Source organism: Triplophysa dalaica, chromosome 2 (genome assembly GCF_015846415.1).
Source record: "Triplophysa dalaica isolate WHDGS20190420 chromosome 2, ASM1584641v1, whole genome shotgun sequence".
Taxonomy (NCBI): domain Eukaryota; kingdom Metazoa; phylum Chordata; class Actinopteri; order Cypriniformes; family Nemacheilidae; genus Triplophysa; species Triplophysa dalaica.
This window is the reverse complement of record NC_079543.1, coordinates 27,467,744-27,490,709: the sequence shown is the minus strand read 5'-3', so window position 1 is coordinate 27,490,709 and position 22,966 is coordinate 27,467,744. Positions and strand designations below refer to the sequence as shown.

At 37.3% G+C, this 22,966-nt stretch overlaps 1 protein-coding gene and 1 long non-coding RNA gene across 3 annotated transcripts; both read left to right on the top strand.

Moving 5' to 3' along the window:
- Positions 1 to 2,108: 2,108 nt before the first annotated feature.
- LOC130413777 (uncharacterized) lies at positions 2,109 to 5,909 on the top strand. The gene is made up of 4 exons (XR_008905536.1): positions 2,109 to 2,198; positions 3,118 to 3,274; positions 3,360 to 3,446; positions 3,726 to 5,909. It is a non-coding gene; the product is annotated as an uncharacterized LOC130413777 (long non-coding RNA).
- An 11,048-nt stretch (positions 5,910 to 16,957) lies between these two features.
- Positions 16,958 to 22,866, top strand: wu:fa56d06 (uncharacterized protein LOC795664 homolog). 2 transcript variants are annotated; one of them, XM_056739128.1, is made up of 12 exons: positions 16,958 to 17,045; positions 17,819 to 17,986; positions 18,073 to 18,312; positions 19,581 to 19,766; positions 19,848 to 19,970; positions 20,080 to 20,268; positions 20,963 to 21,085; positions 21,182 to 21,208; positions 21,372 to 21,460; positions 21,548 to 21,682; positions 22,458 to 22,563; positions 22,645 to 22,866. In XM_056739128.1, exons 1-12 carry the CDS (start codon positions 17,003 to 17,005, stop codon positions 22,728 to 22,730), a joined length of 1,515 nt encoding a protein of 504 aa, XP_056595106.1. In that variant the 5' UTR covers positions 16,958 to 17,002; the 3' UTR covers positions 22,731 to 22,866. The 2 variants fall into 2 exon arrangements, with proteins under 2 accessions (XP_056595106.1, XP_056595103.1); XM_056739125.1 differs by having other exon boundaries at positions 19,581 to 19,970.
- Positions 22,867 to 22,966: the final 100 nt, after the last annotated feature.

Genomic DNA, 22,966 nt, shown 5'->3' with positions numbered 1-22,966 from the left:
CACTAATCAATGCTTGTGAACGTGAGTAAAAGACAGGCCTGTCAAGTCCAATCACCCACCAAACATCGCCTCTCAGAGCGGCCACAGGAAGGATGGCTTGAGAGCGAGATCGATGGGGCTTGAGCGACAGCCAAAATATGGTTTAAAGTAGCTTTTGATTGATGGTATTTAGGGCTTATCTGGACAGGGAGGGCAGGTGCTCTATCATAATCTCCGGAGGCAAGAGTCACGCAGGCCGCAGCTGAGAACGACGACACCTTTGATGCTTTTATGCAACACCCTTGGCATACAGTATCTCTCTGTGAAGCCGCTGACATCGAGGATAAAGACCTGTTAACACCAAGAGCGTCACATGACAGTTTACCTTGTAGGATAGCGCACACAAAAAAACTGGAATCCCATATTAAACCCTCATATCCTTGCATTGTTGTGTGCTGTTATTCTGTCTGTGAAATACAAAATATCTATTTGAAAGGAATGTTCACACTGTCACGACTATGGGGAAGAAAAGAAAAACATTCACAGTGTTATTTGTAAGTCAAATTTCTGGCTTTGTATGAATGAGGTAAATCACAGCATTTGATTTGAACAATATTATCCCAATATCAAGTAAAGTTTAACATTAAACAATAAACATTTTTAGTAAAGCTATCAGTCAAATTCATGTTTAATTGATTCTTTTGTGTGTGTTTGACAATAAGTATTGGGCTGTCAGGGTATCCGGTTTTCCCTGCACGATAATCATGGGCGAAATATTTGATGTGTCACAATTATCATGGTATCTGTTTTAATGTTTTCAGGGTAATAAATTGTACTATCCATCAAATACATCATCATTTGACTTGATGTTTTGTCTTTTTTATATAATGAGCATCAGCTAGAGCGGTCACAACATTACATTTTCCAGTACACGATCATCATGGCAAGAAACAGTATTGGCAAGAGTATTTTTAAAGAAAAGACAATTCTTCTTTAATTTCGTTAGTTTTCTCTTATTCGGACCAACGAATCACATTATAAAATACAAATGTAAGGAGGCAAAGTGCAAAGTTTGCAACCATTGCAGCTTTGAAGGTGAAACTTTAAATGAGTGCTGATTTACTACTCGTGTGATAACACTGCAGATGTTAACACGGTATCAATATTTGCAGAGTTTAATATCACGGTTATCTTCAACACCAGTAGCATCAACACAATATACCGTTTTCGGTGATATTGTGACACACCCCTAGTGAAAATATAATTTGGACTTCACCGAAGCTCATTTGAACGTAGTCTCCAGACACGTGCTCTCCCGTTCAGGTCCATGTCTGGTTCTGTTCGTCATCGAGGGAACCAGCCGTGAACCCACGGTGAAAGTCGCGCAGCTGTTGATTTATGGAGTGAGCCAGCCAGTGTTAATTACAGCTGGAGGGAGACGAAAGCGAGCAAGTATCCAGACACCTCCTTCCCTCCTGCTCTCTGCTCCATCTTCTCCTCCATCTCAATTACTCCCGCTACGACGCTTCTGAAAGTCTCGCCCTTCAAACCCTTTATATTCTAACAAAGTCACCTATACGTTTCTGTCCTGCACTGTAAAAAGTAATAACTGAATCTACTCAGTAAGCCTAGTTTCCTTAACTGATTTTGACAAATTTGTTGGTTTTACTTGATTATGCAGTGTTGTGTGAGCTTTTAGGTGAATGCAATAGTTAAACTAAACAACTTAAGTATACTGTACCTAAGAGCGTCAAGTGAGTTGTACTAAAGGTCTCACTTTTGCAAATATCATGGTGACAAAGATGTTATTAAAAACACTTGTTACACACACACACACACACACGCGCGCGCGCACACACACAAAAGTTATACATTTAATAGTGAAAACAATGCTTGTTAATCTCTCTCTCTCTCTCTCTCTCTCTCTCTATCTATCTCCAAAAACTCAAACAAATGTGTATTCTGAATCTTCTCTTTTTTACAATCAAGAACCAAAACACCCAAATTATATGCTTATTGCAAGCCCATCGTAATCAATCTAATCGTAATAATATGTGTTGAATAGTTATAATAATGACCTAAACATATTTTTGTGTTGGCGGACTCTGTTCGTGTGCGCATGCGCAATAGCGAAAGTGCGTTCTCCGCAGTACAGTTTGCCAATTGAAGACAGAGACGAAAAACTTCACATCGTGTTTTGAAACTGTCAGAACAAATAGGTAAGCTTTTGACCTGCTTATAAGTCTATTTTTTAATCGGTCGTCATTATATTAACTCACGTTTTTTATGAGTATATATGAACAGGAAGTCTAACTTTAATTTCAGTAGTTTTCTTTCAGGCAAGGTTACTCTCTTACCGCCATTTATGACCAGTGCCTAACTAGCTAGGTTTAAAACGTCGATTTTTACCTAACATCTTTTAAGTACAGCTTGTTTAATCTGTCGTTAGTTTGTTTTCCACCATTATTATTATTATGTGAAAACCGCAAAGCTTTTCACTTGTTGTGCACGTGTCGTTCATGTGCAAAAGAACAGTGTGATGCTCGATTTACGATTTTTCCATTAACAAACCATTAAATTACGCATTTCTTCGGAAGAGTTAAAATCATGGGGTGGAAATGCAAATTCTGCTTGTTTTCGTGTGAAAAGAGGGCTCAGCTGTTGAAACATTACAGATTAAAACATGGAGGCTACACTAGAACTACTCCAATCCCATGTCTCCACACAGATTGTCTGTGCTCATTTAAATCATTTAATTCAATGATCGTGCATTTTTACGAAAAATCATTCACATCAGGTGTATGGTAGCCAAGCACGTCCATGTGATGACCCCCCTTTGATATTTCTCTGCCTAATGTGCAGTTTTGAGGAGCCCAGCACAGAATCAATTTTTTTGTCTCATTTAAGGCATCATCTCAAAAATCATGAAATGGTGCAGTGTCCCTATAAAAAGTGCCCTTTCAGAGCAATGTCTACTCTACATTTAATGTCCATAAATGTAGAGAGCATAGAACACCTGATCAGAGGCAGTTGAAGTCTGACATTCTTTTCCATGTTAGTCCCTGTTTAGATAATGTGATGTTTAATCCAAACTTGCACATTTCGGTGAAAAGTGATTGCTTAATTTAAATTTTTTAGGTTCTGGCGGAGTTCAGCCGTATATCTGGCAAAAACCTGCAAAGGGAATTCTTTTAAGAACTTGACTATTTCCTTCAATATCTTCCTTGATATCTTCAAGGCCAAAGGGGGATACGGCTGTAAACTCAAGAAGATTCCACAACAGGTTGACAATAATGTAAGCTCCACAGTCATATCCCAGTTCTTTGGTTTTGCAGGTGTTATGTTAATGCTATTAAACTTTACTTTGAATCATTTTCCAGAAGTCTGACACCAATGAAAGGCGAACTGCTGTTTCTTCATGGCCTCCCACTCCTCCTCGGAGAGGATCCCATTGATTTTTACAATACGTAAGTAGTTTTGTTAATAAACAATAATTTTTTTTAGATATGGCATGAAGAAAAGGAAAACATTTAAAAAGGAGACTATTGAAAAGATGGAATGAGGCTGGAAATTAAGACCGAAGAATAAAGTCACAACTGATGTGAAAGAAAGAAGTCAAAAGAAGGCAAGAAAGTAAAATATATGTAAGGCAATAAGGAACAAAACAATTTATGTCGGAAAGCAACCATTTGTTATTTTAAAATGTGTAAAGTTAATTGACTTTATTTTTGTTATGGTGTTTTTAGGACAGAGATGATGAAGAAGGGTTGTCCAGCATTTCAATCGGCATTTTGTGTCAGTGATCCTTGAGGACTGTGAATCCATACTGTACTCACTAAACCTTATTTTGGAAGGTAAACATTGTAATGGATAACCTGGGAAATCTTCCCAAAGCCATGTGCATCCTCTTTGGGCTCATTTATGCCCTGAATTTAGAGTATCCCCCAGTACTGAAGAACACTTTAGATTTCATCCAAAGGGTGCTTTTGTCACTTGGCCACAAGTCTCAAAACTCTTCTACTGCAGTTATGTAACTGCCATGACAGAGCATTTTCATTGTTCATGATTAACCACTTTAAGTTACAAAAATGGTAGAGCACAACTGAAAATGTATTTTATTTCCTGTTGGAAAACGTACTTAAAAGGACAGTTCACCCACATATTTAAATTCTTATATAATTTTCTCACCCTCAGACTAGGGGTGTGCGATATGCCGATATTAGATCGCGAACGATTAAAATGACTGCACGATCCACTTTTTCGGGAAAATCATTAAATCGTCCTATATAGTAGTGTTCTATAAAATTCGTCAACATACTTGCGATAGATTGCGCCATGTTAACAAGCTTGTATATGTTGCTTGTGAATTCAGTAAGATTAAGTGACGCGGTCAGTGAAGATGGAGGGAAACACGGAGGACTTGGTCCCTAAAAAAAATTCTACATCAGTAATATTGAAATGGTTTGGGTTTTCCCCAACTGACACGGCCCAAACAACAGTTATTTGCAAATGTGGCAATGATAAGATTCGAGCGTCGTAAGGCAACACAACGAACCTTTTTAACCACCTCAAAATAAAGGGACTGAAAGAGTATGCCGACAATCAAATTATAAAGGGATCCCAAGCGAGTAAATCAGGTACAACCAAGCATACGGAAACTAAAAGGCTTAAACAACGACTTTAGCGAAAGAACCATTTGAGAAAAAAAAACACGTATCAGTATGACAGAATGAACAAGCGCTGGAAAGATGTCACTGACGCGGTCGCATTTTACCTGGCCAAAGACATGATTCCCATAAAGACTGTGGAAAATGAGGGCTTTAAAAAACTGCTCAAAGTCGTGGATCCACGTTACGAAATACCCAGCCAAAAATATTTATCCTCCACGCCCATTCCACAGCTTTACTTCGAGTTCCGCAACAAGATGAAAAACAAATTTCAAAATGTAAAGTTTTTTGCTAACAGCTGATTTATGGTCTTGCACTTTCATTAAATATTAACTTGATTAAAATATTCTTCAAAATATAAATGGTAAAGAGTATATTTTTATATGGGGACTTAGTTTGGCTGTATTGAAGCCCCTTTAATTTGAAAAATAGTCTTAAAACCAACTTGAAGAAGAACCGCGATAAAATCGTGAATCGTGATCTATCTGGAAAAAATCGTGATTTGAATTTTTTTTCTAGATCGCCCACCCCTACCTCAGACTGTTCCAAACCTAGGTAAATTAATTTGTTCTGCTAAACACAAAATAATATATTTGGAAGATTGTCAGAAACTGAGCAGATCTCATCCCGACTCCTATAGTGTTTATTATTTCCCTACTATGACAGTAAATGGGGGATGCGATTTGTTTTGTAATTGACATTCTTCCAAATACCTTTCTCTGTGTTCATCAGAACAAAGAAATTAATACAGGTTTGGAACAATCTGAGGGTGAGTAAATGATGACAGAATTTGCATTGGTAAGTGAGCTTTCACTTTAATGTTAATGTTAAACATGCTTAATGTTTAGTGGTTGGTTTTAGTAACATTTTAGATGTTTTTTGATGTTTGATAAAGAGAACAAAAAATGTGTTCTTTACTAAAATACTTAGTCTTCAATGTGCCTCAGTACTTCATTTTACCTCTGTGAAAAGGGGACAGCGATATTTTTCTTTCTAAAGTGTACTGGAAAATGTACTTTGTTTCTTGTTTCGAACTTGACAGTTTGATTAATGTGAAGTGTTTTTTTTAAATAAGACAAGATATATTTTTGTTAGACAAGACAAGAAAATAAACTGTACTTAATTAGTTTACAGAGTAGTCTACTTTGTTTCCAAATTTGCATTATACCTCTTTATAAAAAAGTTACATTTGTGAAAAGGGTAGACTGTTCTATTTTGCAATGGAGTACAGTATGTGCATTTTTGGTAAAATCATGTCAAGTCTCAAGTATGCACTTGAATAACTATTGTTTTATTCAAATAAATGACCCTGTTTTTGTACCAACAATCTATTCTCTGTCTTTGTTTTAACAACTTAGTGTTTTGAGTACAATTTGCTTGAGAAATTTAAGGTAATCACTTTCCACACATTTTTCTAGTAATGTGAACTAGCAGACATGTTGAATTAACTTTTTTATTTGAGTTATCTCTACTAAGCCTAACTCAAAGATTTAAGTCAACTGAACTTTTTATTCTGAGTTGTAATTACTTAGGTTTTCATGTAGCTTTTGCAAATAAATAAGTTAACTCTACAAAGTTGTTGTAGCTTCTCCAACTCAGAAATGATGAATGAATTTACTTGGAAATTCTGAGGTAATCACTTTCCACAGGTTTTCTAAGTAAACTCAACTTATTACTTTTTACAGTGTGGCAAAAGCATCTCCTTTTTCTCGATTCATCTCTCTTTGGTCGCCCCTCAGACCCTAGAGTCGTACCCATGGGCCATTAATTTCATTTCCACAATGCTCTGAAGGAGAATAGGTCACCAATCTCGAATTCAAATGTAATTTTCCCCCGGGGCCCTTGAAGGTGAGATTCCAATCTTGCTCTCTTTCGCTTCAGAACTGAAGCGTTGACCGGCCGTTGCGAGTCCCTTGCTGATGCACATCTGAAGGGGCCGTGGAGTCCAAACTGCGAGATTGAAAATTGACTGGCATGCCAGAAACCTCTGAATGGAGAAACCACAGACTGTTATCCCCGAGTTAAGAGTCCGGAGGGAATCAAAGAAATACTGTTTCAGGCTGGCTGAGAAGTTGCATGTTGCAAGTTGAAGTTGAGTCTGCTGGGATCTGAGCTACAGGATTACCTTAAAAAGACTTTAAGGGGTCGTTCAATTTAACGCTAAAGTCCAATTGATTCAAATGTAAAAATGTGGCTTTTGCAGAGCACAAAAGAAGATATTTTGAAGAACGGTGGTAACCAAAAAACATCGGCCTCTATTGACTTCCATTTTTCAAAATATCTTTTGCGTTCCACTAAAGAAAGAGTTACAGCATCTTCAGTCTAGTGTACATTAAACATCAGACAATAACGCTGCCACCAAGTGCATAATTCACATATTTAGCGTTTGTATTTTTAAAAGCACTCAGTGTTTATCGCAAAGCTCTTGTGGCGTTTTCACAGTCAACAAATCATTAAAAAGTAATAAAAGTCTCCATTTGGTGATACGCTCTTGGGATTCACTTCTACGAATGGAAAAATAATGTCAAAATTGTCAGACCGTCGCACGATGTCCTAGTTTCCAGGTTTCCCACATGATTGGCACAGCAAGGTGGCTGTGTCACTTTCCTGGCAGCGGAGAGGAAGCCGTCCTCTCTTTCTGTTCTGAGATCAGTTGAAAAGTTCCTCACATAATGGTTAAGACGAGACTGTGGGAAGTGAAAGCGGGTCCTAAATCAGCAGGTGCTGGTACATCACGCTCACAGTTGACAAGCTTCAGAAAGCGAGCACAGGCTTCGGCTCATTAGCTTCTGCACTAAGAGGTGACGGGCAGAGCATCAAGTGTGCTGGTGGGAAACCGAGAGAGTTCAACGGGGTGGATGTGGAGAGTTGGAGGTACGAGATGTCTTGCGGGGTGGAGGAAACGAAAATCATGAGGGGACGACGGGGTCCCGGCTGAAACGAGAGAGAGTCTAAAATACTGGTCATAGTATGTAGGTCAAAATTAAAAATAAGTCAACGAATGTTGAGCTAAAAGCTTAGCCATCTCCACTTGTAAAGAGCTGGAATATCTGATCTATCAAATAGTGTAACTGAAGATTTGTGCTTTTATTTCTTAAACAATAATTCTATATGGACCTGATTATGAGCCCAAGTCCAATATATGGAGTAGCTCGCTTTACAATGAACATGTCATGATAATTCGCTCACCCACATGTCATACAAACCGTCCGTGTCGAAAACAAATTGAGGCTTTTGAGAAAAGCTTTGCAGGGTTCTTCTCCATATAATGCAGAAGAAAACCGTGGAAAGCTTTCCTCAAAAGCCTCAATATGTTTTCGACGGAAGAAATTAACACACAGACGGTTTGACATGTGGGTGAGCGAATCATGACATTTTAATTTTAGTGTGTACTACTCCTTATAAAAAAATATATAAAAAAAAATATATTCAATTGAATTGCCTTACTCTTGTGTTTGTGTTTGATTGTAACACTGTATATAAAATATTTTGAGAAACAAAATACACAAATATGTTTTGTATATCGAACAGACAGACACCAGAATAAAGGCAGAAAAATAACATAACATTATCAAATGGCAATTTGTAACTATTTTGCGTGGATGCATATTTGTACAAAATCTCATATGAAGTGTTTTTTATTTATTTTGAGTTTAATTGAGTCTCTCATAGGAATACAATCATGTAGAATATTCAAATGTACATGTAGTGTTAACGTACAATACTAGAACAAGTACCTCAAGTACTTTATATGTTATGTAAATTATACTCAAATTGTTTAACATTGAATTTGTATGATCTCGTTTTTTTGGACTTTATTATTGCTTTTTTTCTAAACATACGTTTCCCTGATAGCACAAATACATCTGGCTTACGTCTATTTAACGTCTGCATTTACATATGCAAGACATCTACAATACATAGTTTGCTCATCTGCAATACGTCTGGGAGATAACTGCTGTCAGACGTCATATAGACCTTGAGAAGATGTCTGTATGATGTTTATGATTTAGAATGGATGTAAAGCTGCTCTTTCTAAGATGTTTAGCAGATGTGTTTACGCAGCAGATCTCCAGATCTTAAGCAGACGCATTACAGACGTTCAGACGTCTCCGAGACGTAATGCAGCTGAGCAAACTATGTATTGCAGATGTCTTGCAGATGTAAATGCAGACGTCAAATAGATGCAAGCCAGATGGATTGTGCTATCTGGGTTTGACATGATTCACATTGTAAGAAATTATACAAAGTAACCACCTCTTAAAATATTTTACGAATTCCTGTTGGATCAGACATTATTGTACACAATATTTTTCTTAGCTCAACCACTATTGAGAAAAGCAATACGTTTACTTTGGAGCCTGTTTGCGTACAAAAAGTGAACATTTGATGTGAATCACGTAAGTCAAACCCAAACCTGGACTCAACCTGCAACTGTGGCGTGACACAAGATTTCTATTCATAATGGAGGTTAATGAAGCTCGAGAGAAACACAAAAATCCACTTTCAAAATGCATTAAACTTTAGATTTTTAAATGCCAGTGTTCCTTCCTTTGAAGCCATAAAATATTCACTCTCGATATGTGAAGAAAATGTTCAGGTAAACACATCGCACTTCCTGCTGTGAAGCAATACAGCATTAAAAAGCCTCTGATAAAGTTTTCACAGGCGCTGTACAGCTCAAATAAGTGAAAAGAAAAAACGAATTCGAATGAAACGTGCATGAGGTAAAATTAGCATACGGGGTCATGTTTAATCCAGACAGAAAGTCCCTGGTGATATTCTGGGTTAAAAGCTTTTAAAGAAGGGCACAAGGGTGAGAAAGCGTGATTGAGATCTTACATACTTACTATAAGAAGGGACAAGTATGAGCAAGATTTGGTGGATGGAATTTGCATTGACCAGTAGGATAGGAAACATCTTAACAAACGAATTCAGTCTCACAGGAATTCGTGAAATTGTCAAGAACTGTAATCTATAAATTTGTGTTCATCAACATGAATTTAGTCTTTGTTTAGCTTTCCTGTAGCTCAGTGGTAAGAGCATTGTGTTAACAATGCAAGGTTGTGGGTTCGATCCCAGGGATTGCAAATACCTATGTAAAATGTATAGGATAAAGCAATGTAAGTCGCTTTGGATAAAAGTGTCTGCCAATTGCATAAATGTAAACTCAGGAATCTGAGAGTGCAAAAAATCTAAATACTGAGAAAATGGCCTTTGAAGTTGTTCATGGGCACTGTGGCAGGGCATCCACTCACAGAAATGAAGTTTTTACATATTTAATGTAGGATATTTTCAAAATATCTTCATGGACCAAGATGGACCATTATTTTTGGCATAAAATAAAAATCTATAATTTTGACCCATACAATGTATTTTTGTCTTTTCCTAAAATTGTTCCCATGCTACTTAAAACAGGATTTGTGATCATGAGGATATCAGCTGAATGGACTTGATGACAGATGTCACAAATAATGAAACTGTGTGTTATTCTCCTCGCATACAGAAACACAGAGCTCAACCTCGAGAGTCTTTATAATGCTCATCAGACAGATGACACTGCTACCGTTGTTTATATCTCTTGTTCTCACATCGCTGACAGCTTTTATGATCAAGTCCTTATCGAAGCTTCTATTGAGTCATTTACCACTACTTTCATCTGAAAGATCACATGTGAACATATGCCTCCGTAATCTCACAGCGTAACGCTGTTACTTTTTCCGCTGTTAATGGATGCGATTATCAATATTAACTGTGTTATGCAAGTCAATGGGGGTCAATGTTGTCTGGTTACCGACGTTCCTCAAAATATCTTCTTTTTTGTTTATGTGAAGAAATTCACACAGACCTGGAATGGCATGAGGATGAGTAAATGATCAAATCATTTCTGACTCAACTATGCCTTTAAGATCAGAGACTCATGACGGTATCCCTTTTGGCTTGAGCCTGTAAGTAAAACCTTAGGAAACACCCAGAACATTAAAGATAGGCTAACTTCAATGCAATTTCATGCATTCTGACTTCTTTAAACTGTTCAACGTGTTGGCCACTCATGCTAGTATTGTGGTGCTTTATACGCTTCCCCAGCACTCCAACTTGTTTCAGAAAGTTTTTTTACAAGTCTTTACAAATCCTCCCGGAAAAGCTTGCCCTTGGCAAGACGAAAGTAAAAGCCCGCCCATGTGCCAACCGACGAGCAATAGGAAGTCCTGTTTATCAAGAGTGCCTGTGCTGCGGGCCTGCAGCTGCAGTTCGTTACTCTTGGGATAGTGAGAGAAGTTGAGACGTGTTTGTTTGTTCACAGCATTTCAGTGATTGATGTTATATAAACGGTGGATATAATGCTAGATTTGGAGATGATTTGAAACTGATAGATGGCACGGACCGCGTGCTAAAAGATGGCGGAAATGAACCGCACGAGGTAAGTCAAACTAAGTCATATGTCTGTGTTTTGTTAGCGATCGTCACGTACATGCATAATGTAAAAATAAAAGGGATTAATGCGATAATGTGTTGTGTGTTCGTGCTGTAGTTTAGTCCCACTCTCCTCAATAGCTCGTGTTTTTCCAGAAATGATCGTACAGCTGTATCTCTCTTTCATAAATTTGATCAAACTAAACAAGCTTTGAAGATGCAACTATGCAATACTGGTGTACAGGTACTCAAGATTAATATGAGATTGGCAGAAACTGTGTGTGTCACCAGATCTTTAATGTTACTGAGGGTGACAACACCAAATATCATGACGCACTATTCTATACATTCCATTATTCCATTTAACAATCACTGGGTTACCAAGTTATGTTTTTTTTAACCCTTTATCTCATATTTTTACCTTACTGAGTAACAGAGTGGACAGTAACATAGGTGACATATTAAAAACATTTTGGGCCTATCCTCAACATGGAAGCCAAGAACTGCATTGCACATGGTATGTTTAGAACTTCCTTTTCATACACATATGTTTTACTTAACATTTCTGTACAAAGTTTAAATTTGCAACAATAATATTTGATAAAAAGTGTTTTGTTGATCCACTCTTGACACATTTTTCCTATTTTAACCAATACTTGGGACAAGTGATGATGACATCACAATATGCAAATGAATATAAGATTGGGACAATCCATTCCTTTTGAGAGAGGCTTCTCTGGTGGATAACAGAGTTGACAGTCATTTCTCGGATACGCGTAAAATACGAAAGATCAATGAAGACCCAAATGACTTTCTTATCTAATCTAACTGCAGACAAACCTATAAACAAAATATATTGAGGTTATGCTTTTGCTCAAACACGGAGTAGAATGAGCAACTTTACAAAATCGAACAGATTTTATGTGATAAAAAACATATTTTTGAACTAAACATAATTAGTCAATTTGTACTTTGAAAATATGTACTGACGATTTCTATTGATATGTATTAAAAATACATCCCATGGACATAAGATGCACCCGCAATTATAGAACGACCTATAGACCGACCTAGCAACACCCTGTAAAGATCCACCTGGTATCTGCCTATCTTCACCCATATCTACCACCACTGTCAATTTTGCTCAGAAAAGCATCATTCACATGTTGAATCTGATGGCTGATCTTAACTATTCTCCTTAATATATTTTTATTCAGCATATAGCTTAGAAGTGCTTCGCTGCATATAAACTATTCATAGCTTACAGATTCAAACCATACACTTGCTGGAGGGAACATAGTCCATGTGTCAGTACCATAGTAACAGAGGCATGACATAAACTTCAACAAGAGTGAATTTAGCAATGATGTGTCCGCAGAACTCAGAATTCATCAGTGATGGTCACCAGATAACATCTGCATCTGTCAGCCTCAGGGCATCTCGGTCAGGGTCCAAGCATGCAGCGGTCTGTAAAATATAACAGATATAAGAGACACTATGGTTATGTCTTGTCTTTAAAGCAGTTAAAAGGTTATAAATGCACAGATGAGATGGAATCAGAGCACTCAGAGTGGAGATTGACACTACGTTATTCATGAATGGTGGAGAATTTTGCTTTACAACATTGATATTTTTGGTCTGAATTCTTAAAAATGTAGTTTAACCAATGTGTGGTGGTTATCTGGTCTCCCGGCTCATTGTCAAGCTCCGTCTGTTTTGATGGTTTCAGACGAGATTTGGGCTCTTGACAGCTTTTCCAGACTGGGAGAGCGGGGAATCACTGTAGGCTGTTTTCTTCAGCAGGGAACGAGCATATGTTCACAGGACCTCATTTAGAGAACACAAAAACAACCCAAATTGTTTGCAAAAAAAACAAACAACCTTAAAAATATGACTATTGAAGAACAGTTTACACAGAAACTAACCTTTGTGGTTAACTACCTTAAATGCATTTAGCAAATTGCCAGCAAAAAGAACTACTGAACAGAATTAAAACAATAAGACTGTGCAATCTCACCTGAAACCATCATACAAGAACAGATCACACATGAATAGGTTGAACAAATGTTTATAACCTTTAAGCACTTGTGTGAAAGTAAAAGACTGTCCTCTGGTGGTGACAGCTCACCATTACACCACCACATACTTCCCATTGTGATTCACTGCTGAAACCTGTCATGAGATGATGGATGTTCTCTGGCAGAATCAGGTATATTACAAACCCCAACACACCTCGTGCGGCTCCTGGCGAGTCGTCTCATTCTCCCGGTGTGACAGGAGGGCGAGAAGGGAAGATTTTGGGCTGATGTCTGTGTGGCCCTGTCGCCTCAGAAGAGAACAGGGAGGTCTATGCAAAGAGACACACGCTCGGGTTCATTAAAGTGTAGTACTGAAGGGATTTTTGCCTATCAGTTCCCTGTGAATCAAAGTACACATGCTGGTAAAACCATCTGTTAGAACAGTCAATGTGATATTTCACTCCAGAGTCAAAAGAAAAAATGTAACTGTTTAAATGTGTAAATGTTTAATGGGCTTAACTCCACTTTTTTGTTTTATTACATTTTTAGTTAGTAAATTTGTAATTAAAAATAAATGACATTATGTTATGCGCTTTTGTAATTTTATTTATTCATTTTTATCATAAATTATTAACATATTAATTTGGGTTATATATTTGTTTTAGTTTCCAGTTAAACATTTTAGTGCCTCAATCTTATTGCAGTTTATCTTTAGTCTCAAATAACAGAAATGTTTGAAGTTATTAAGTTAATGATAATAACCGACCTTGGGATGAGATGAAATTTCATCATTTATATGAGAGATAATATCACTCATATTAAGAGTCATATTTAGACACTTGGTACAAATAAAAAACACCCAGAAAATAAATAGCGAGCTCTTTATCAGCACCCCACGACACAGCAATATTCTGGCAACCATGTCGCTGCCAGATGTTGCTAAACAACATCAACAGAAAATGTATTTTGCATTACTTGCCATAAAAACAACTGTTTACTTGTCAATAATAGGATAAAAGGACATATTAGACTCAAAAGGTTATTCAATTACATTTTCTCACGCTTACGATCTCTTCTATCTAATTTGAAATGATCTTAAAGATAAATGATCTTATAGATCTCCACAAGGCAAATGAATATTAGCTATGCTCTCTATTTGATATGGTTGATATCAGTAACTGGCTGGCTGTACTGTGATAAAGAACAAAGTACAGGGAACACCTGGAACAAACGCCATCTGTTTACAGTACTGACCAAATCATTTTCTACCAAAAAGTCTGTAGATTTAACATATTCAGAAATATTTTTTTCATTCTCATCTCAATTCTTTATTATTGACAGCAATGAGATTCAATGGAGATTCAATGGAGGCGCTTAAGACTGTCCCCCTGGGGGGCCCCGAGATGGATCCAGGGGCCACAGATTTTGAAAAATAGAAATCCGTTTTATGCAATCAAACATCAGAAAAATATGACCACCAACCAAAAGAATTGATGTTCCCGGATTGTTAAGATTAATATGTTTTAGGCTTAATTAAAATTCTATGTTTAAGATGATAATAAGTCTGTATTGGGGGGGCGCTAAGCGGTGCACTCTACACAAAGGGGGACTTACGATGAAAAGTATAAAATCTCTTTTGAAACATAGTGAGTTCTTTATGTCTCCTCCAGTAAGCGAAAACTGTGTGATGTGAACATCTATTTCTTGGCATCACAGTCACTCGGGTCAAAGACTGAACGTGTTAATATCACTGAACTTTGTCATGTGTCAGAATTCCTGGGATCAAAGAGCAGATTATCAGCGTCATAGAGACAACGACAGATGAAAAGATTAAAACAGACAGGATAACACGTACATGTAGACTTTTGAAGCAGGTTATCATCCGTCTGAAGAACCCGGAGCACAAACTTCTTCCCATCAGTCACGCACTCTACGAATATACAGAAGAAGAAAAAATATCAAAGGTAGAGTTTAACAAACTTTCTGCAGCTAATAATCAGTCAGTAATATCAAACTAATAAAACTGAAATGCTTTTATTTTCCATAGAATGTTAAGAGCTGTTTTGCTCCTGTCGGCCGTGGTTGGTAAGACTTATCAATGCTTTCTTACATTTCTTGAAGATAAATAATATACTTAAAATTTGTGTACATTAGATTCTAGAATACAAGCATTTTAAAAAAATGTAATGATCAAGATGATGCCAAAAGGAAACACAGTAACTAAAACAAATATTATCTGAAAAAATGTACACAAAGTTTCCAGTACTAAAGTTACTGTAACATCAAATAATAATATATTATAAAATATATAATAAAATCATGTGTATGTAATAATCCTTTAGAAGCTTCCTCACATTTCAGCGTCATGTGCGGTAACTATAATGAAAAAACATTTTACAAGCTTACCTTTGACCTCATGAATCTTGATAATGAGACATTGCAACATTTTATCTGTTAGATAAAGAAAGTTATTATTTTCCTTTATGTTAAGACAATATGAATAACACATATTTCAACATTAACTTTAGAAGTTAAATACACAACCAATCAAAAGTTAAGTAACAATAGTAAATTCATCAAAACTATGGAATAACACAAATGTAACTTTATAAATTATGTTGGGACCAAAAAATTGAATTCTTTAAAACTGTCACGCCGCATCACATTATAATAAAATAAATTGCACTGCAAAAAATGACATACTAAGTGTCTTTGTCTTGTTTTATCATGCACATATCTAAACATTCTTAAATAAAAATACAATTACTTGACAAGAAATATGACCTAAGATATTTGGTCTAGTTTTATGAAAAATAATATAAGAATTTACTAAGTTTATGGTAAAAACAAGGAAAAAAATCTGTCCATGTCGTGAGAAAGATAAACTTGAATTAGGTGAGAAAAGGTCAGATTAGTTTATTTTTCTCACCCCATGGACAGATTTTTATGCTTGTTTTTACTTTCTTTATCATAAAATAAGACTAAATATCTTAGGTCACTTTTCTTGTCAAGTAATTGTATACTGATTTAAGAAGTTTTCGATATTTTCAGTAAAAACAAGACAAAAATGCTTAGCAAGAATGTCACTTCTGTCAGTGTGAACACTACTGTGTTCACACTGGATGCGGCACCACGTGACAATCTCATTAGAACAAGCCGTGTTTCGTATCGTATTGCGTCGTCCTGAGCACTATTAGTGTAGACACGGTGTTATAATTTGTCAGCGTTGTCAGTGTTGGTGTAGAATTTGCAGCTTCTTGAAGTCACACCATTAGATATCATTCTGGCCTTTCTATTATATAAATATTTCCATCATATTGAAACTATGTTTGCACAATAATCAAAAAATCTAATATTTTAGATTAAAGATCATGACAAACCTTTTTGTGAGGTCAACCCCATTTTTGCATGGTAGTGCAAGCGAGGTGCAGGTTTGATGTTAAGGATGTGTGTGCAGGTCTCCATGCAAGACCGCTGCAAGATGTCACTGGAATCAGAAAGAGTGGTTGGGAAATCAAGGGTCCACAGCTGGTTCAAGATGAACACAAGGAAGACTCAGTCCGCTGGAGCACCAGAGAACGTTCACATCATTCTAGACCGATGAGCATGATCACTGGTGTAAAGCACGAGACCCACAAATCAATTCCTGTGGAGCTCCACAGGCAGGGAACAGAACCATCCCGACGTTTCCTGATGGATCTGAACACCGGCATGCTCAAGGAGAACGTTGGAGAAATGAACAGAAGAGTCGCCGGCTGTAAGTCTGCAAAGTGTTTTCTCTTAAACAATTATGATCCACCAAGAACATGTTGTGCTCCTTTAACTGACTGTTTTTCTCTCACAGTTTACAACCCTTCAGCGCATGAGGTGAGACAGGGAACTCAGAACTCTCGGGCTTCTCTGGTGGATGTCAGAACCGGACAGATGTTGTATCCACTATCAGAGATGCAGAGGAGAGCAGCGCCATGTAAGTGGTTATAATTGTCTTGTTTCTTTAGGAAATAGATCATAAAAAAGGTTCATCAAAACACAACATCAAACAGCATTTATAATGCATCGGCAGACAAACTGTTACTTGTGCACATCCCCAATACAATCCGAAGCTATTTTTTGGCCTTCTTCTTTATTAGACAACATAGCAAAGAGATGACAAAATCATACGGGTGGAAGAGGGGGAAGAGGAGTCAGGAAAGGCTATTGGTGCCGACCGCATCTCAATTTTAATAAAATATTTCTTTGAAAGGTCAGTCGGTCTTGGTCCAAAGATTTACTGACACAAACATAATGTGGCGCCAGATTTAGATCGCAGTCATGAGGAAATTATAACCACTGGACTCTCTGAACCTCTCATGACCCAGTAAATCCAGAGGGAAATTGACGTTTCAAAATCAAGAGGTTACACACCAAAACACAACTTGAACGGCACGACAGGTTTAGTTTGACAGGTGGCAACCACGTTAGATAAAGAAAAGTTTCAAGAACGTACGTAGATTTGTGTCTATACAACTTTATAAGAGCGTTGAAGAGGAGCAGGTCTTGTGTGGGTTTAGGTTTTATTTATAAAAATGTGAAAGAAAGAAAGAATTAGATGAGAAATGTTTGCACTTAAGGTATACTTCACCCAAAGATGAAAATTCTGTCATCATTTATGACTTTGGGGTGAAGTATCCCTATCTTTTTATCAGCGAACATGTCAGGTTTTAAAGAAAACACTACTCAAACTCATGTCCTTGTTATCAGCAAAATGGGAAGTAGGACAGGCCACTTCAGGACAAGAGCAGAACCACAAACAAGCTCCTGTTGAGCTCCGCAGGCAGGGAACAGAACCATCCCGACGTTTCCTGATGGATCTTAACACTGGCATGCTCAAGGAGAACGTTGGAGAAATGAACAGAAGAGTCGCCGGCTGTAAGTCTGAGAAACACTGCTCAAGGAAAAAAAATGTTCAAAAAGAAGATGTTGTGCTCCTTTAACTGATTGTTTTTCTCCCACAGATTACAACCCTTCGGCGAATGAGGTGAGACAGGGAACTCAGAACTCTCGGGCCTCTCTGGTGGACGTCAGAACCGGACAGATGCTGTATCCACTATCAGAGATGCAGAGGAGCGCGGTGGCTCATGAGGGCTCCATTGAGCTGCACAAACAAGAAAAAGAACCTTCTAGAAACCTGATGGACTTGAACGCCGGTCAGCTCAAAGAACACAGAAATAAAATGGACAGTAAAGCAACAGGTTGTAAGTTTGACACAATTTAAAATAAAGCTGCTAAAAGAGTTCTTCACAGTAATGCCACCAAAGAATTTTAGGTTTTTCAAAGACCCTTTAGGAAACCACAAAAAAATTAAGAAAACCATGCACCCTGACAATGAACCTTTAAAGGAGTAGGATTACTTATTACGTGAAGTCATTAACACGCATTGCAGAACAGAGCAAGGCGACCAGTTGTGTTTATAAAGCATATACTTTTCTACTTTTTACAACATGACCGATCGCTTCACTAGACAAGACTCTTATTCATCATCTGGTATCATTTAAAGCCCTTTGAAGCTGCACTGAAACTGTCATTTTGACCTTCAACCATTTGGAGTCCATTGAAATCCACTATATGGAGAAAAATCCTGGAATGTCTTCATCGAAAACCATCATTTCATTTCAACTAAAGAAAAAAAACAGAAACATCTTGGACGAAATGGGGGTGAGTAAATTATCATGAAAATGTTTTTTGAAAGTGAACTACTACTTTTAGGAGCCTTATTTTTAAGAGCTGTTATTTCAAGGAATAGTTCACTGTCAAATTAAACTTTCAAGATAATTCACTCATCCACATGTCATACAAGTTTACTTTTTACAAATTGAGGCTTTGAGGAAAGCTTTCCAGGGTTCTTATTTATATAACGCACTTCAACGGGGGGGCTGTTGGTTAAGGTCCAATTTTAGTTTCATCGCAGCTTCAAAAGGCTCTACATGACACCAGCCGATAAATAAGAGTGTTGTCTAGCAAAAGGATTAGTCATTTTCCAAAAAATCTAAACAATTATATACTTTTTACACATAAATGTATGGCTTGCACTGCACTCAGAGTGCATCCATGTAGCGCGTTCGCAAGTTTTATAAAATAAAATTAAAATTCCTACCATGTAAGTGGATGATGTCACAGAACTGAAAATTGACAACATTCTTCCAAGTATCTTTCTTTCTATTTAACAGAACAAATAAATGTATAGAGGTTTGAAACAACCTGAGGGTGAGTAAATGATGACAGAATTTTTATTTTTGGGTGAACTGCCAAGTTGAAGTCCATTATATGGATAAGCACCCTGTAAAGCTTTACTCAAAAGCCTCATTTTGTTTTCTACAGATAAACACACGTATATGACATGCTTGAATGACATGTGGATGAGTGAATTATCACGAAATTAAAACTTTAAAGTGAACTACTCCTGTAAGAGAACATGTCAGGTTTTAAAGAACTCCACTCACGTCTCTCTGATCTTCACTAACAGATAAATGGGAAGTGGTTTCTGGTCCTGATCAAAGACCAGACACTTCTAAACACGAGGAGACCCACAACTCAGATGCTGTGGAGTTCTACAGGCAGGGAACAGAACCATCCCGGCGTTTCCTGATGGATCTGAACACCGGCATGCTCAAGGAGAACGTTGGAGAAATGAACAGAAGAGTCGCCGGCTGTAAGTCTGAAGTGTGTTTTCCCTTAAACAATCCACCAAGAAGATGTTGTGCAACTTTAACTGCGTTTCTTTCTCTCACAGATTACAATCCGTCAGCGCATGAGGTGAGACAGGGAACTCAGAACTCTCGGGCTTCTATTGTGGATCTCAGAACCGGTCAGCTGCTGTATACACTATCAGAGATGCAGAGGAGAGCAGACCCATGTGAGGGTTTCAAAACATCTCAAATGTTTCAGCTCATTTTTCAGGCTAAAACACCGGAGGAGTTCAGACAGTACACTGCATGCCTGTTAACTGTGATGTTCATCAGTAGATACGGTGAAGTCCGGCCCTGCGCTTGAGGAAAAGAAAAGTCAGCACATTTCAGGACATGACAACCACAAACCAGATCCTTTTGAGCTCCACAGGCAGGGAACAGAACCATCCAGACGTTTCCTGATGGATCTGAACACCGGGATGCTCAAGGAGAACGTTGGAGAAATGAACAGAAGAGTCGCCGGCTGTAAGTCTGAGAACAGTCAAAAGTAAACACCTCATGCTGGGTTCACACCATAAGCGAGCAATCGTGTTCCGTGCTATTTATTATGCTGGGTTCACACCAATGGCGAACATCTGCGTTTGGGTAAAGGTTTCGTAAGACGTGAAACACCAAAGATTTAGTCGAAACCAACAAGTCACACCCCACGGATCTGATTCAAAACACTAGGATTTGCCAGAGCCATTGAGAGAGAGAGTCGTGTCAACTCCTGAACAGTTTTTCCAGCGTTTTGTACTTCCGTTGGTAGAACTCTCTCTCTCAATGGCTATGGTGAGAACCACAATCACACCGCAAGATTCGTGTCATTCACATCGCCTGCCACAAGTTCACGTCTATACATGTCTTTGCATTGAGTTTCAATTTAATTTACTCTCGCAGTGCGCTTAATTCTTTCCTGTAGCTCAGCGGTAAGAGCATGATGCTAGCAATTCCAAGGTCATGGGTTCGATTCCGGGATTGCACGTACTCGGAAACAAATGTTTAGTATAATGCTTTGGATAAAAGCATGTATAGATGTAAAATAATACGTGTTTGGTGTGAACACAGCATGAGGTGGTCAGAGTGTCATCCAAACTGGAGCTGGTTTTAAAGGGACTTTTCCTTAACAATTACAATCCAAAAAGATGATTCCTTTAACTGAGGGTTTTTCCTCTCGCAGTTTACAATCCGTCAGCGCATGAGGTGAGACAGGGAACTCAGAACTCTCGGGCTTCTCTGGTGGATGTCAGAACCGGTCAGCTGCTGTATAAACTGTCAGAGATGCAGAGGAGAGCAGACCCATGTGAGTGATTTCAAACCATTTCACAAATGTTATCGTTCGTGTTTTAAGTTGAATTAAATCTCTTTTTTACCTGCTGTTGTCATGTTTCATCTGCAGTGAAGGAGTCCATCCTGAAAGGAGCTGGTGAGAGACTAAGATGCTTAGACAAGATACTACTTCTAGGAACATCTTCATTGACCTAACGCTCAAAGATTAAACTGTCAAGAACTTCCATAGTAGAATAACACATATAAAATTGCTGTATTTGGCTTAAAACTGATTTAACAGTAGTTTGTGTGTTTGACAGGAGAGGCTGGAGCTGTCTGCCAGGGTGAGATCATTCAAGGGAGATGCTACAGTTTTATCCCAACTCCACAGACATTCAATGAAGCTGAGGTGAACCCTGTCAAAAACAGAAAAAATAAACATTGCTCATTTAACACATTGGTTTAGGATTGTTATTAAATATCAATGTTTTCGTAGGGGTCCTGTAAAACATTATCTCCGGAAGGACACTTGGCGTCAGTGGCGAACGCAGATGTACATAAACAGCTTGTGGCGATGGTGACCAAAGCAAAGAATCATCCCGTTTTGACGTGGCTTGGAGGAATTGAGAAGGTGATGGTGCATTCTAACAATGACAAATCAGAGTGAGAGAGAGAAAGATAATGAAACTATAAAGCAAGGTTATTTTAGTTTAATAAAATTAAATCTTTGAAAATGTTTCTGTTCATTGAAATTAAATTAAATATTGACCTACAAATTATTGGAAAATCTTACAAAGGAAAAATTGAAATGTTGCCTCAAAAATAAACTGAAATAAAAAAATCAAATAAGCACTAAAATTATAATTTTAAACAAAAACTTAAAATTAAATTAACTTAAAAATATTATTTAGCAACATAAAAAATAAACAAATAAATTATACAATGATAAAGGCATATACCAAAATTGCTAAAACTTGAAGTAAAATAAAATCTATATATAAAATATATATTTATTAAACTAAGTAAAACTAAAATCAAGACTATAATAACTCATTAAAGATGATGATAAGATATAAATACCTATTATTATGATTACACATTAGCTATTTTATGTCATTTCCATGTTTTCCGACCTATAAATTGGTAAACTTAAATAAAACAAGTGAGGGAAGTTTAAATAAAAACAGAATAGAATAGAATAGAATTCTTTTTTTGCTTCAAAAAACAATACAAATGCCGATAAAACATTTAGCAGCTCTCAAAAATAAATCAAGGACATAATATGACATGAAGACAAAACTACAGATGAGAAAGAAATACAAAAAAGTAAATATAAGGTGTAAGATATGACAATAATATCACAAGTAGTGAGTGCAAGACAAAATATGTATTCTTGAACACAACAGGAAAACCGGTTCCACTGGATAGATGGTTCTTCTTGGGGATACAGCGACTGGATGCCTGGTCACCCGCAGAAACACAAGCTGTCCTGCCTTGAGATGTTCAGATTTGGTAAAATTTAAAGCACTTCACATTTTTTATGTCAATAAACATACTTTATGATATTAAATGAATCTTAAACGTTTATTCCAGATGAGAGCTGGTGGACATCAGTTGACTGCGGTCAAAGGAGAGCGTTCATCTGTTCTCACCCAATGACTGCATTGAGGAGCTCATGATCTGCTGGACATCAAAAGCTTTTCATTGATTTTAACATTATTAATCTTTCTAGTAATGGAAGCTTCTAAACCGTACAGATAATTATTAAAGTTTAACATAAGAAACATAGTATATGAAATTCTCTCTCGCATGAAACAGTATTACACTGTATACAAAATAAAAGCATTGCAAAAATAATTTGTTAGTGTGGAGTTTTAATCACTGGGTGTTACTATTAGTGTTAAATGAGTATGGG

Excerpts from the sequence above, each read along its gene's own strand:
- wu:fa56d06 (XM_056739125.1), top strand. The coding sequence starts at position 17,003 with ATGTTGTATCCACTATCAGAGATGCAGAGGAGAGCAGCGCCAT. Across the intron at positions 20,269-20,962 it reads GAACAGAAGAGTCGCCGGCT|TTTACAATCCGTCAGCGCAT; the intron begins GTAAGTCTGAGA and ends TTCCTCTCGCAG. Across the intron at positions 21,209-21,371 it reads GTCCATCCTGAAAGGAGCTG|GAGAGGCTGGAGCTGTCTGC; the intron begins GTGAGAGACTAA and ends TGTGTTTGACAG.